Below are 14849 nucleotides of genomic sequence, written 5' to 3'. Positions count from 1 at the left end.
AATTTATGCGGTGGACACGGTGGTTCGTTGTAAGCACTTTACTAGTAGAAATAATCAAGGCATTCGACCAGTTTAAAATGGAGTTTCATACAGGGTGACAAGTCAACCAAGAAAAATGGGAAATCATTTATAAATTCAACATAAGTCAGTCAAAACTAATCATTTCGTTCTAACTAAAACTGCTACGCAATTACAAAAGTGCTGCAATTTGAACAAAAGTTACCTGCGGTAAAGGCTTAGGTATGGTCGAGAAGTCTTGGGACGAACTTCTACCAGCGCAATTAATTTCTGATTTTTCTAGCTTAGCATAAATAAGACCCTGTTTTCTCGAGGTTCTAGAAGAAAAACATATCAATATATTGTTCCACGGGATAGTTCGAGTGATAGGAAACGTCATTTTAAACTGCCAGAAAGACGTGATCCATTGGATTGATGATAGCGACGTGATTCATTGATCGCAGAATCGAGCGAAAATTGGCAAGCAAGTATGCAGTGGCTGATTGCTGAGTCGTTTTCAATTATAATTACAGGTAACTTGATAGAGCAAATCAACCCTTGCTTTAAGCTAGCTGATTGTGTTGGTACAGTGCTTTTCTAATTTTGACTACCCCCGATTTTGTCAGCTTTTTTTTCCCGATTTTGTCAGCCTGCAGATTTCACTAAATTGTTCAGTTTTTAAACATAAATTCTCAATCTTTTCAATCTGAATGATTTTTATTCTTACCTTTCACCGTTGTTACAATTGCTAATTTTACTTCCTGTTTCCTTACAAGGATTTATTAGTTTTGAATTGCTATTTGCTGAAAAATATTTTTTACCACGGAGACCTATGTTTTATTTGCTATTGTAATAAAAAACATAGCTTCATTGCCCACAGTATTTATTCTTAAAAAATAAAAACGAGCATTACATATTTCAAAATTCCATTGCAAAGTTTTGATTGACTTTCAATTTTTAAGAAATTTCGTCATCGCAAATTCTCGAATTCGACGGAAATAAATAACATCGTCAAGTGAAGGGAGCGATGCTTCAGTCCAATCAATTATTCTATCGAACATTCTTACTGCTTTTATCAAATGTGGGTAGGACACTCATACAATAAATCACATAATCAGTGGAAAATATCCCTGTGAATTTCTCATAACATTCATGTGATTTCATAATTGGGAATTGCTCCTTAAAATCACATGAACCTTATACGGGTCATTCCAGCTCAAGTGGGTACAGAATTCTAAAAAGTGGTGGTCGATGTCACCGATTTGAACCAAACTTTGCCAAAACGCTTATTTTGGCATTCTGAACAAACGCCTTTTTTGATTTTACTAAAAAGTTCCTAGATCCTTCTCGGCTACAACCCTGGGTTTTCGAGATTTAAAAAAATTTCAACTTTCAGAAGACAGTACTTCACAACTTTACAAGTGCTATAGTGCTTTAAATTAGTCATCTAAAATTAATCAGTTCGATTGGCTAGATGACAACCGAGAAATAACGATGGGAACATGATACCACCCCCGCGCTATTCGGAGAATGGTACTCATTTTACACACTTTCGATTCGGGTTTAGGTAACTATCTGTTTGCTACCAGCCAAGTGAGATGAAATAATCATCTGGTCATATCTCAAAAACTATTTGTTCAAATCATTTTCCCTTGAAAACACATCAAGTAGAAGAGTTTTCCAAAGTGTGGTGAAAATTTTAGCCCAAAATATTAAGCAATAAAAAACCCCGCCCATGGTGAAAATATGCCATTTTTTGACAAATTAGATACCTGCCGGTAATCAGCCTTTTTACTGTAGTTACTATAGCAAAAACAAAACTTAGGTACACCTATAATAATTGAAAATTGACGTTCTAAGATCACGAATATCTTATTTGGTTGTGGAGTAATCTCTTCTGAAAGATGAAATTTTAAAAAATCTTGAAAATCCAGAGTAAAATCAAAAAAGGCGTTTGTTCAGAATACTAAAATAAGCGTTTTGGCCAAGTTCGGCTCAAATCGGTGACATCGACCACAGGTGGTGTACCCACTTGAGCTGAAATGCTCAACCCATACGTCCAATCAAAATCTATATCTAGATTTTTTTTGTTATGAAAATTTTCTATTAAAAATCATTAATTTTGTTATTTGAAAAATATTATGTGCATTCCCAATTGAAACGACGGGACGGGAGGGAGCATCAGGGCATCATTGAAGTTGAAACTGCACAATGGAGTGGAGTGCCAACCGGAGTCTTGAAGGAAATGTGTACTGTCATCCTAGATAGTTACATTTTACTCCAACAGTTGCAATGAATTTGATGCGCTCTTCTCAAATAAACCATCTCGTGGAAAACTTAATATTGCGAATTTCGTTATTCGTTTTGTTGGATCGTATTGTTGAAAGGAGATTCTCTTATTCCCGCGGGTTTCGCTTAAGTGTCTCTGCTTACGGGGCCGTCCAACCCTTTTTCTCCCTTCATACAGCAGTATGTTGAATTCATAATGATTACAAAAATTGATCTTGCTGTTGAGTGGAGCCGCATGCAAGGCAAGATCCAAGCTAGGATGGTGGCTTCTTGCATACATCCATACAATAGAAACTAAGCGAAAACTTTTTTAGTGTGCCCAACTAATAATATAGTAACCATTTGGCAACCACTATGATTTATAATGGTTTTAAAACAGCAATGAACAATCCATTTAGTTTAAATACAGAAATTTAGAGTGTAAAACATTCCTGATTAGTATTTCAGATTTTTGTTGTTTTAAACCAATTTTATATATAGTCTGGCGAGAAAGTCAAAAACTGTCTTGTTATAAAAATAATTTTAAAGAAACTCTCAATCCCAATATCCTTCATAAAACTGTTCTGTAATTCAATTATGAGCATCATTAGCAATTGTGTATTAATGTCTTGATAAAAAAACTCTATAAACGTGTTTTATCATAATGAAAGCAACCATAAAATCATCATCATCTTCGTCATCAGCAACAGTCAGCAGTAGTCATCCCACGAAATGTATTGCCCTCCAGTGGAACATACGTGGTCTACGTGCCAACATCAGCGAGCTCAAATTGCTCATCAGCCAGCATGAACCGTCCGTTATAGCGCTGCAAGAGACGAAAGTGGATAATCGTGTGGTCGCGCCAGACTTTGCCGGCAAGAACTACACCCTGCTTCTTCAAACCGGTAGTCGTCGGTACTGGCAACAAGGAGTGGGCCTTGCCATCCGTGAAGGGTTTCCATTCGAGCGCATCGATATCAATTGTGATATTCAAGCCATTGCAGTTCGCATCCATCTTCCGACGCCAATGACGGTAGTGTCGATCTACATATCTCCGAACTCCCAGCAACAGTGTCAAACAGAACTAAATGATTTCTTGGAGCGTCTGCCCCCGCCAATGTTGGTACTTGGCGACTTCAATGCTCACCATCCCGCCTGGGGTTCTACGGCATCGAATGCGCTTGGCCGCTACATCGCTGAAAAGACACTGACGGAGCACCTGATAATCCTGAATGACGGATCACACACGCGGGTGGATCCAGCAAACGGTTCGTTTTCTGCCATAGATCTTTCGATCTGTTCAGAGGTGCTAGCTCCCAGATTTATCTGGCGAACACTTCCGGATACCCACAGCAGCGACCACTTTCCAATTACCGTCTCTTCACCTGAATTCTCACAGATCGCCACGAAGCGAAGAAGATGGCTCTACGACCAAGCAGATTGGACATTGTTCGAACGACTGACTTCCAGCAGCATCAAACCGGATGACGAGATTGGCGTTGATGAGTTCGTAGATCGGATATTATCAGCAGCAACCGCTAGCATTCCTCGAACATCAGGACGAGTTGGTTCCAAATCGGTACCATGGTGGTGCCCGGAAGTGAAAACGACGATTAAGCAGCGTCGAAAACTTCTGAGAGCACTGAAGCGTAGCAGAATAGCAGGATCAGACACAGCGGATGTTTTGAAGCAGTTCCAGGAAGCGAAGGCAGCGGCTAAGAAGGCAGTAAAGGAAGCTAAGGAACATTCGTGGGAGGACTTTGTCGGAAAAATATCACCTAGCAGCACAACGGCAGAAATGTGGCGGACGATGAACACCCTGAGAGGCAACCCGAGCAAAGTTTGAGATCAAATTGAAATCTAAATTTGATGTTGTGATTTCGCTGATAATGATTGCTCAGGTTGCTGTCGTTTTGGTCGTTTTAACGGTTAAAATATCAAAATTGAGAGCAAAAAAATCTTCCTGTGACATCACATAGAAAACTATTTCTGCTATCAGTGAGAGCAAACTGAAAACTAAATTTGATATCAATTTTTCCTGTTGATAACAAAACAAGTATTCAATTTGATGTTATGCTAAGGCAATAAAAACAAACCCGTAACAACATATTGTTGAAGAGCAAATGTACAGCAAAATGAAAACAAAATTTGGTATCAAATTTGTGAATTGCGAAACTGAAATCAAATTATGATTTCAGTTTGATGTTGATATCAAATCTTGATTTCAATTTGCTGTCATTTTGATGCTGGACTTTGCTCGGGAAACGACAATACAACAAGGCGGTTATCAAGCGACCCGATGGCTACACGGAGAAGGTGGAAGAAATAGCAGAAGAACTGGCCGAGCACTACCAGGGATGGAAAATCATTTACATTCATTTTGTGCATTCATTTACATTCATTTACCTCTAACTTTTTTCATCAACATAATTCCGTAAAAAAGTGTTTGAAGATTTTGTAGGCTTTGATATTTGCTACATCTTTTATGAACAACTCAAATCTATATCTCTTATGCATGATGAATCAGAGCGATAAGAACCCACCATTGTTTTTCAGTGAATGTAAATTGCATTCACTGAAAAACAATAACATGTTCGGCCAGCTCTATTTCGTCATGCATAAGAAATTCAGATTTTAGTTATTAACAAAAGTTGTAGTTAATATCAAAAGCTACAAAAGCTTCAACCATCATTTTACGGTATTATGTTGATGAAAAAAGTTAAAGGCAAATGAATGTAACTGAATGAACGAAATGAATGTAAATGATTTTCCATCCCTGAGCACTACTGTGAGAGATCAGTAACCTCAAGCTATCCCCAACTGTTTCAAACAGCGAAGGAAAAAGCGGAACGGGATCGCGTAGATTTTCTTCCGGACAACGACGAGATATATAACGCGGACTTCACCATGGATGAGCTTCTGTGGGCACTCGACAAAGGACGTAGTGTCTCTACAGGTCCTGACTCGGTAGGGTATCCGATGATCCGACGTCTGCCTGTATCCGTCAAAATCGCGCTGTTGCAGCTTCTAAACAGAATCTGGCCTAGTGGCGTTTACCCTATCAGCTGGCGAACTGGAATAATAGTGCCAATTCCGAAGCCAAACTGTTCTGAATCTGGACCTGCTGCTTTCCGACCTATCACTTTGACCAACTGCATCGCAAAGGTGTTCGAACGTATCGTGAACCGCAGATTGACGACTGAGTTGGAGTCGAATGGACGACTAGATAAGAGGCAGCACGCCTTTAGAGCTGGGAGAGGCGTCGACACATACTTGGCGGAGTTGGATAGGTCATTGCCAAATCGGGACGAACACTGCTTGATTGCATCGCTTGATCTGTCGAAAGCGTACGACACCACTTGGCGGTACGGTATCTTGCGAACTCTGCGTAAGTGGCAGATGGGTGGGCGCATGTTCAACGTACTGAACAGTTTCCTCACCGACAGATCTTTCCGCGTGAACGTGGAAGAACATTTATCGGGTGAAATGCCATTGGAGAACGGAGTCCCCCAAGGATCAGTGTTGTCTGTCACGTTATTCCTTATAGCGATGCAGCCGAGTTTCAGAGTGGTGCCGCATACTGTTGCCGTGCTTCTCTATGCGGACGATATTTTGCTGGTGGTACGGAGGAGTAAGGAGTGTCCTCTGTATAGAGATCTACAGGCTGCAGTGAAAGCTGTCGACAAATGGGCGAAAAGCGTCGGCTTCACAATTTCCGCGACAAAATCAAAAATTTTCTACGGCAGTCCCAACGCCCGTCGAGAACCCAGCAACGATATATTCATCGACCGTACAGCTATACCGAGGACGAATCAACTGAAAGTTGTTGGCGTCAACCTTGACCGGTCGCTGTCCTTCAAACACCATTGCAAGGTAGTCAAAAACACGTGCGACTCTAGACTGCGGATCTTGAAGATGATCGGGGCTAAACTTCCGCGAGGGCAACGCGATTCTCTGTTGGGTATCGGATCAGCAATCGTCAAGTCGCGACTTATCTACGGTATCGGGCTCGTCAGTAGAGCGAAGGATTCGGTGGTGCAGACTCTTGCACCCATCTACAACCGGATGGTCCGGTTCGCCTCAGGGGCGTACGTCACCAGTCCGATTCCAGCGATTATGGCTGAAGCAGGCACTTTGCCATTCGATTTAATGATTATGCAAGCCATAATTCGTGCTGCAATTCGTTTGATGGAGAAGGATTCCAGGAATATCGATCTTCCAGTTGTGGAACGAGCGTCTGATCGCCTGGCGACGATTGATGTAGAGCTTCCAAACATCGCTGTACGAACACGTCTAGCCAACCGAGAGTGGTATGAACCCAAGCCGCATATTGTTTGGGATGTGAAACGGAAGGTGAAAGCTGGGGACCCCCCGAATACAGTGCGTCCCATCGTGCAGGAGTTGCTGGCTAACCGGTTTAGCCGTGCTTTGGCTGTTTATACGGATGGTTCTAAATGCGAGAACATAGTTGGAGCAGGTGTATTTAGTAGCAGCATTCAGCAAGCAATATGTCTTCCGTCACAATGTAGCGTTTTTTCGGCGGAGGCCTTTGCAATCAAGTCGGCCGTCATCGCTGCAAGAGCATCAACCGAATGTGTTATAATTCTATCTGATTCGGCCAGCTGTCTTTCGGCCATAGAGAGTGGTAGATCGCAGCATCCGTGGATCCAGGAAATCGAGCGCTTACTACGTGGACGGCCGATCCACCTTTGTTGGATCCCTGGCCATGCCGGAATTCACGGTAACGAAGAAGCAGACCGTCTAGCCAGTGAGGCACGAAACAGTACACCAATCAACGTTGCCGTACCAAGAATTGATTCCATCAAAAACACGAACCAAGTCTTTCGTCAGCTATGGGAAGCACGTTGGGCACAATTAACAGATGTGAAGCTGAAGGAGGTCAAAAGGGAAACGAAGAAGTGGATCGATCAGTACAGCTCTGCCGATCAACGCATACTCACTCGTCTGCGCATTGGTCATACTAGGGTTACGCATGAATTTTTGCTGAAGAAAACAGCTCCGCCAGCATGTGAATGCTGTGGTACCGTTGTTGACGTTCGTCACATTATTCTGCACTGCAGAAAATTTGAAGCGGCCAGGACGAAATACGGAATCGATTCCACAAGCCTTTTTACGGCGTTACGCAACGACGATGATTATGAGAAGAGATTGCTGAAGTTTCTGCATGAAACCAAACTTTATCGGAAGCTTTGAAGGGCGAAGATAGAATGGAAAGGAAAATGCAGGATATAGGAAGAAAACGAACCGGAGGATGAAGAACAAGCAAGCGATGCAGAAGAAAAATGAAGTCTGAATGGAAGAAGATGTCGGACAGGAAATGGAAGAAGATGCAGTGGAAGAATGTAACCGATGAATGTTGGAAGCAAATGAGTTCATGAAGAAGATGCTGAATGGAAATCGAAGAAGATAAAGTGAAAAAGGATGAAGATGAAGCAGAAAACGAAAGTACTACAGAAGACATGAATGAGTATGAAGATGCAGAAGAATAAAGATAAATATGAAGCGCAAGGAAGGAACGGAGAAATCGAAAAATAATGTGGAAAAGATATATGGAAGATCATGAAGAATGAAGATGGTGAATATATATATAGAAGAAGTAAAGAAGAAATTTATGGAGAAGAAGTGTAAACCATGAGATGAGCATGCAGACGATGAACCAGGAAACGAGCAAACGATAAGAAAGCTAAGTGAATTTTGAATTGTATCGTAAACACTAACACTCACCCTCACATCACTCTGAACACACCCACACACTGTTTACACAAAAATCAATTCTACTGACATGAATGCATCCGCAGGATGTAAAATGTCAATAATAAACAGCAACAACAACAAATTAAAATCCTCAATTATTCCGTTTACTAATTGAACTTAGATGGATCCTCATAACGAATAAAAACCAAATTTATCACAAGGAAGACGAAGCCGTATGAAAAATTCAAGCGATGTTAACGACCGAAGGGAAGTCGATTTGATTTTAGCAAAATTTACTTTTTTAGAAGATCTAGCACGTCTGGCTCAACCGGTAACATCAACGACTGAATTCATAAAGCATTGTCAAAAACAGTCTAAAAACAGACCACCCATGCGAATAGATGACGATCGGAATAACTTGCATCCAGGACCCAACAAAGTTATTTTCAATAGAAAATCGTCAAGTGACGACGAAGCTGTCAACCATCGCTTTCAATTGAATGTCATTCTGTTTTATCTTCGAGCAGATCTCCTTCAACATAAGCAGAACCACTTTCGATCAATTTCCATGCTTTTTGTTTTGGCTTGACTCGTGTTCATTTCGCCTTTCATTGCCAAATGAACTTACTTTCGCATTGAAGTGAAGCTGTTTTCTGACTTTTGTTGATTGTTCACTCAGTTCATTTAGATCTGTGCACGCGGATGTCAAATTTATCATTGTCGGGTGGTCTGTTTTGGCTTCCATTCGTTTCCATCTATTGCCGTCACTTTTTGTCCGGTGTGAAATTAAAAGGGTCAGAAGGAAAATAAAATGTGAGGTTCGAACCCATGTACTGATCAACTGATCTATAGAAACTGAAAATAACAGCACGAGTGTCGCATTCCGATTTTAGAAAAAAGTGGGAAATACTGACGCCGACCCATCGATATGGGTGTTTTTGGAATCGGGGTGACGTCTAGAGATTGAAATCCAACATGGCGGCTTCCGGTTTAAGATAAGTGAGAAATACTGTCAAATACCCCTAGCGGCGCCGGTGGTGTAGTGGTAAGCGTGATTACCTCTCACCCCAGCAGGTCTGGGTTCAATCCCAGTCGGCGCCGCCGGGATGTTCTGAGGCATAACATCTCTGATCACGCCTTCCTTTCGGAAGGGAAGTAAAGCCGTTGGTCCCCGGTTCATGAGTTGATGGGTCGATAGGTAGGGTCCAGGTGTAGGAGCTGATTCCCTGGCGTCGGCAGCATTGGTGCTCAGCACGGAAAACAAGGCGTGATCAGAGATGTTAAGCCTCAGAACAAGCAGTGTGCACTTAATCATGACTGACCAATTTTTGACCGTTCCACCCTTTAATACTTTTACGAATATGTCAAAATCGCTATCTATATTTTAGAAGTTATGCGAAAAAAAAATCGAAAGCAAGGAACAATTCCTGACCGATTTGAAGTTGTTTCATAAAAATCGATCAAAAAATGACGGAATGAGTGCAATTTAAAATTATCAGAGTGAAAAGTTTGGGGATTTAAAGGTTAACATCGCGGACGTTTTTGTACGTTTGTCGGACCTTATGTAGCTCACTAAATAATAAAATTATAATGCACTGACATACAATGACCTAGTGCGGTCCCTTCCGCGCTGTAACTAGTACATACAAACATTAAATCAGCTAGAACTAAATGAAATAAAGCGCCAGTCTTCGAAAAAGTTTCAAATTTTGTTGAATTACTTTGCTTTTAATTTCAAAATGGCGTCGGATAGTAATTTATAGCCTCTAGAGATCACTCCGATTCCAAAAATACCCATATTAATGGGTATTTGACAGTATTTCCCACTTTTTCTGAACCCAATGGTCACCATATTGGATATCAATTTCCAGGCTCAAGACACAGAAAATAGTATTTTTACCTGCGGAAAATACTTGATCCATCAAATGTGCCCAGTTTTATCCTAATCGATGATGGTCGGGCACGATTTCAGATTTGATGGAATCCCGCATATCAAATAACATCAGAATTCGAAAACAAAACATTCATTGGTTATGATTTCGAATACCCAGGGCAACATTGTCCACATGCGGACATATTTCGGATACTCCAGAGGAAGTGACCAGGGAATTCCCAGGAATCGTGAAATATTTGAGTTCAGAGAAGTTGCTTACATCGGAAACACTTTCCGAGCTGCGTCCGAATATTCTTCCAACTTCTTTCGGATATTTGTTTTCGACTACTCTTTAGACTTTTTTTTTATCCAGAAGATATTTCCGAAGACATTTTCTGCAGGAATTATTATCTTCAAACTTTCCCAAACATTTTCGTCTGATTTCATCTGAAGCTTCTTTCATAAGTCCTTCTGGCTTCTACGATAGCTTCTTTTGTAAGCATTTTAAACTTTACTTTTTTGCTTCGCATGGAAATGTTTTCTGACTTTCCCAGAAGTTTTCCTGGCCTCCCCCGAAAATGTATTCCTGCTTCCCTCGGAAATTTTACCTCCGACTTTTCCTAGAACACTCTACCTTATTCCCTAGAAGATAATAAAGAAACCTAGCCTAACCCTTAGAAGATCTTCAGACTTCTCTAGAAATTTCTTCAAACTCCTCTGGAAGTTTATTCGAAATTTTCTCGTTAGAAGTTTATTTTGACTCCTCTTTGCAATTTCTTGTAACTTTCACCCAAAAATCCTTCTAAAACTGTTTCCCGGAAAATAAGAATGGATTCCTGGGAATCAGGAAACGTGATTTTTGGCCAATTTCCCGGGAATGATTTCTCAGGTTCTCCCGAAAATTTCTTCTGGCTTCCCTCGGAAAATTCTTCCGAATTTTCTGGAACAGAACACTCGTCCTTATTCTCTAAAAAGATGCTCAGACTCCTCTGGAATTATTTCACTTAGTTTGAAAGAAGCTTAGAAGTTTATTTTGACATTTCTGAGAAATTTCTTGCAATTTCAGCCAAACATCCTTATAAAATTGCTCCCCGGGAAATTGAAACGGATTCCCGGGCATCTGGAAACTTGATTTTTGGAAACACTATGGTTATATTATTGTATTAGAGGTGAAAACGCTTCAGACACCGTAGAGTTGCTTTCCAGCTTAGCGTACATGTTCATGCTGCGTTCATACAATGGGAGCCACTTAATGAGTTGATGATCGTTGCCAGATTCAGAACACGGGTCCAAAACCTCACAATAATTCAATTTTATGCGCAGGACACGACTGATGAGATCGACTCGACCGTGGAAAAGCATTTTTCACAATCAACTGAATGCCATCACGGGTGTAGTTCCGAAGGGCGACATCAAGAACTAAACTGGCAAAGAAAGTCAAGTGCTCTCCCGTGATGAACATACCGAAAAACAAATCGAAGACATCTGCATCAGCCGAAAAAGGTGACGGAGTTTTCCTGATGTCCGGATTAAACGCAACGATGCATCACCTTCTAATCGTCGAGGTCTACCTAAACGTTGCGCGGATCCAGCGGAGCAAGGATAGATTCGGACGGCGATTCAACACACGCCGACTAGAAATTCAAGCCGTGAAGGTCTTTCGTTGCTGAACGTGAGATCCGAACAACGTTTGTTGACGTTACTATGGTAACTTTTTGGCCATGAATTGAATTTGTCGCTGTTGTTTCTTACTAAGTGGATTGGGATTTGTGACTCTGAATTAAGTTGAGTCCAGATTGGTCAGAGTTCTCCAGTTTGTCTTAAGTTTTCCTGAACATATCTTGGAAAAGTTTTGCTAAATAAGTTCACATCACTTAATTTTCGTTGCCTGGTACATGTTATCTCATCTGAGTGTGTGTTTATAAATATTGTTTTAAAATGCAGGGGTCATCAAGTTACTAAACGTGAACAAGGTGACGGCGTCTTTGAGTTGCAAGTTACCCATTTGAACGGTTCACTGCTGCCTTAAGATTTCGAGGACACTGCACTTGGACAGATTGAAAGCTATTGAATAACCATGCGTGTTTATTTTTGAAAGTCAATACAGTTAGTTTTAAACGACCCTCGCTGACCTTGGTTCGGCAATTGGTCGGTTGACAACGCAACTTATTTTCAAGCTCCGGGTCGGCAAATGGAACACAGCTTAAATCAATAAGTAATAAATTGTATCACTGAACTTCGGTTAACAAGTCATAGCTGAGAAATTGCTCTTCAAGAACAGAGTTTTTAAGTTTATCCATAGAGTCTCTTTTGTAATTTAAGGATTTATTACATAACTGGGTTTAAAGGGTTGTGTGTCACACTTTCGCCAAAAAATGCCATAGCTGAAAGTGGTTTAAACCACGCGAAACGTGCCTTAAATGGCGGTTTCATTTCAACCACAAGAACCACCATTCACTGAACCGACTATACGTGTGCGTTGTGCTACTAAGCAACAACTAAGCGAGCAAAACACAGAGAGCAAGAAACACAGATCGGTTGGTTAGTCAGTATACCAAGCTTAGCAAGTGTTTTTTTCCTTCTATATGTGCTCAATTTCTTGCAAACTAAATTGCAACAGTACCAAAGTTATGTCATAGCCAAGCCATTCAGCAGGTTTGTGTTTCCTCAAAGTAGACGCTCGAACGCGATATTTTTGAATCTCTTCTTTAGAACTGTCCCTCAAACCCTTCGAAATCGAATCAGGAAGCATCACTATGATCAACACATTTCAATTCACGTTTGTATACTTTTCACTTGCGTATAAGAAACCGGTTGTAGGTCATCATCCTGTATTTACCATTCAGAACACTGTCGAACTGGAACTGCACCGTACGAAGCCTTCGTCGTTGTCTTCCTTCGAAATCTGCAGCCTGTCTGAAGCAAAATGCGCCCACTAGTTCGTCCCCGTTCACTACGACAATACAGGAGAGTCCTGATCAAGCAATCCCGACGACGCGCATTCGCGAATTTCAGATCCAATCGACCCGGCAGTCAGCTCTAGACTAACCGAATTCAACCAGTCAAACAAACGGTGCCAACCACCCGACCAACACACCACAACGCAGAACCAAAATACGAAGGCAAGAGAAATCGAGCCTAACGTTTGTGTTGCTTGGTTGACTGTGGCTGCCTTGAGAATGGTGGTCTTCTATCGACATACATTAACTACCTACCGCATACGGTAGACTTGAGAGAGTGAATCAATAAGAGGTTACCATACCATGCTGCTTCAGCGTCTCTTCCAGCTGATGTTAGTGAGCATAACTAGCCATGTGCTGCTTGGGTAGTTCTTTGATTGAAGAGATAATGGGAGTCGTGTGTATCCATGTTAGACTGGTTGACAATTTAGTTTAGCAGAGCGGTTCTCCCTCGGCGAGCAACTTTGAGGAATTCTATTCGGACAGCTTATGTCAGGATTGTAACTTTCTTATGAGTTCTCTCTTTCTACACATTTCATGAATTGCATGCACAACGCCAAAATGCTTAACTTCATGCTTTATGGTGAAGTGTTGGAGACGGTAGGTTTATGGCCGGCGTTGCTGGGTCATACCGCGATAGAATGGCGCCATGGGCAGGCGATGGGGATTACTAAGCTTCCCCTTTCCCCTCTCTGATGAACCACTACATGAGAAAACCAAAGATCTAGTCTAGCAGTGACAGTATTACACTTGTTACTCCTTTGTTTGAGAGCCGCGTTGTAGTACGCTTACTTATAGGTACTGACGTTGGGTGCGATACTGGCGGGTTTTGCCGCAAATCACTCTTATTTTTGTTACGCAGATAGATTTGTTTGTTTCGTATTGAAATATTTCAGAAAGTGCCCAACAAGCTCCTTCTACTTGCGTGACAAGCTTTCATTGTTGTTTTCATTGAGGTATTACTCAGGGAACAATGTTAAACAATGTATGTGACAATTGATAACTTTTAATCTTTTGTAGGTATTGTTTTGCCCTGAGTTTATTGTACTCGATAACTATATTATTCTCTCAATACGCGAAATCTCTTATATATGCGGTTAAAGCATTTGAGTTAACTTATTTCTTAGTATTCAAGTACTTACATTTGTAAACAGCAGTCAATGTTAATCTATGAACTAAACCCTACGTAAAATCGATCTTTCCTTATGTGGTATTGATGCAGGTTTAACTTTTCGCGGCTGTTAGAATCAACGCGCCTACGTCTACGGAGCTTACGCAGAAGTGATACGCAATTCGGTAGAGCTTGTCAAACGCTTTTGAGCTTATGTAGTATAGAATTTGTTCGGTGCGGTCGCGAAATCTTGAAATGATTGATACGTTCTTTAAATGAACTAATTTGATACCAAGCTCAGTAGTAAATAAGTAGAATATCTAGGGAGGAAACCAACATTAATCAACTTGTCAACATAGGCTATCACATTCATTTTGGTGGCTCTCTTTAAATGATAACAAGCCTTTTTTCTCGTTTCGGTTGTCTCGCACGGCTTTCGGAATTCGCGCGGTTTTCGTAACATACATAATTTAGATATTTCGTTCGAAACGGATTTATTTATTCAATCCGTTTACTACGCGCACACGTCACAGCATTTTTTCCATAACTATCTTGAAACAATACACACGGAATCCAGTGTTCAAGCTGCCAACATAGGCTAGCCCTTCTGCTGTATTGTCAAAGATAGAAGCAACATTTATTCAAATGGGTCAAGTCTTGAAAACTAAGCTGTCACGCAGCTCCAGCTTGATACCCAATAAAAAAAAAGAATAAGATTTTAGAAATCAGTTTAAATCATAGTCAAAATGGTTTTCTCACCTGCGTAAAATACTCGGTCTATCATACCGAAAACATGTGCCAAATGTCATCCAGATCGAAGTTCGTTGACCGACCGTTTTGGCGTGGAATCCGTCATATGTGATGGGTCATTCATGATGGGCCAACCTCAAAGGAGGTATCAGGAACATGTCCAGATGTTACCAAT

The 14849-nt window shown here is 41.0% G+C and overlaps 2 protein-coding genes across 2 annotated transcripts in view; one reads left to right on the top strand and one right to left on the bottom strand.

The window, feature by feature from the left end:
* LOC135706906 (organic solute transporter alpha-like protein) overlaps positions 1–12895 on the bottom strand; it is a 43898-nt gene extending 31003 nt beyond the window's left edge. The window contains exon 1 of the mRNA XM_065228591.1: positions 12693–12895. The gene's annotated coding sequence lies outside the window, so the exon portion shown is untranslated. The remainder of the gene's footprint in view (positions 1–12692) is intronic.
* LOC135706893 (uncharacterized) lies at positions 5815–7479 on the top strand. The gene has a single exon (XM_065228571.1). The coding sequence runs from the start codon at positions 5815–5817 to the stop codon at positions 7477–7479; it is 1665 nt and encodes a 554-aa protein (XP_065084643.1).
* Positions 12896–14849: the final 1954 nt, after the last annotated feature.

The sequence above is a fragment of the Ochlerotatus camptorhynchus genome, unplaced genomic scaffold (assembly GCF_037179485.1).
Source record: "Ochlerotatus camptorhynchus isolate MF236.1 unplaced genomic scaffold, CSIRO-AGI_Acam_v1.1 ptg000294l, whole genome shotgun sequence".
Classification (NCBI taxonomy): Eukaryota; Metazoa; Arthropoda; class Insecta; order Diptera; family Culicidae; genus Ochlerotatus; species Ochlerotatus camptorhynchus.
This window is presented reverse-complemented; position numbering and strand designations above follow the sequence as displayed.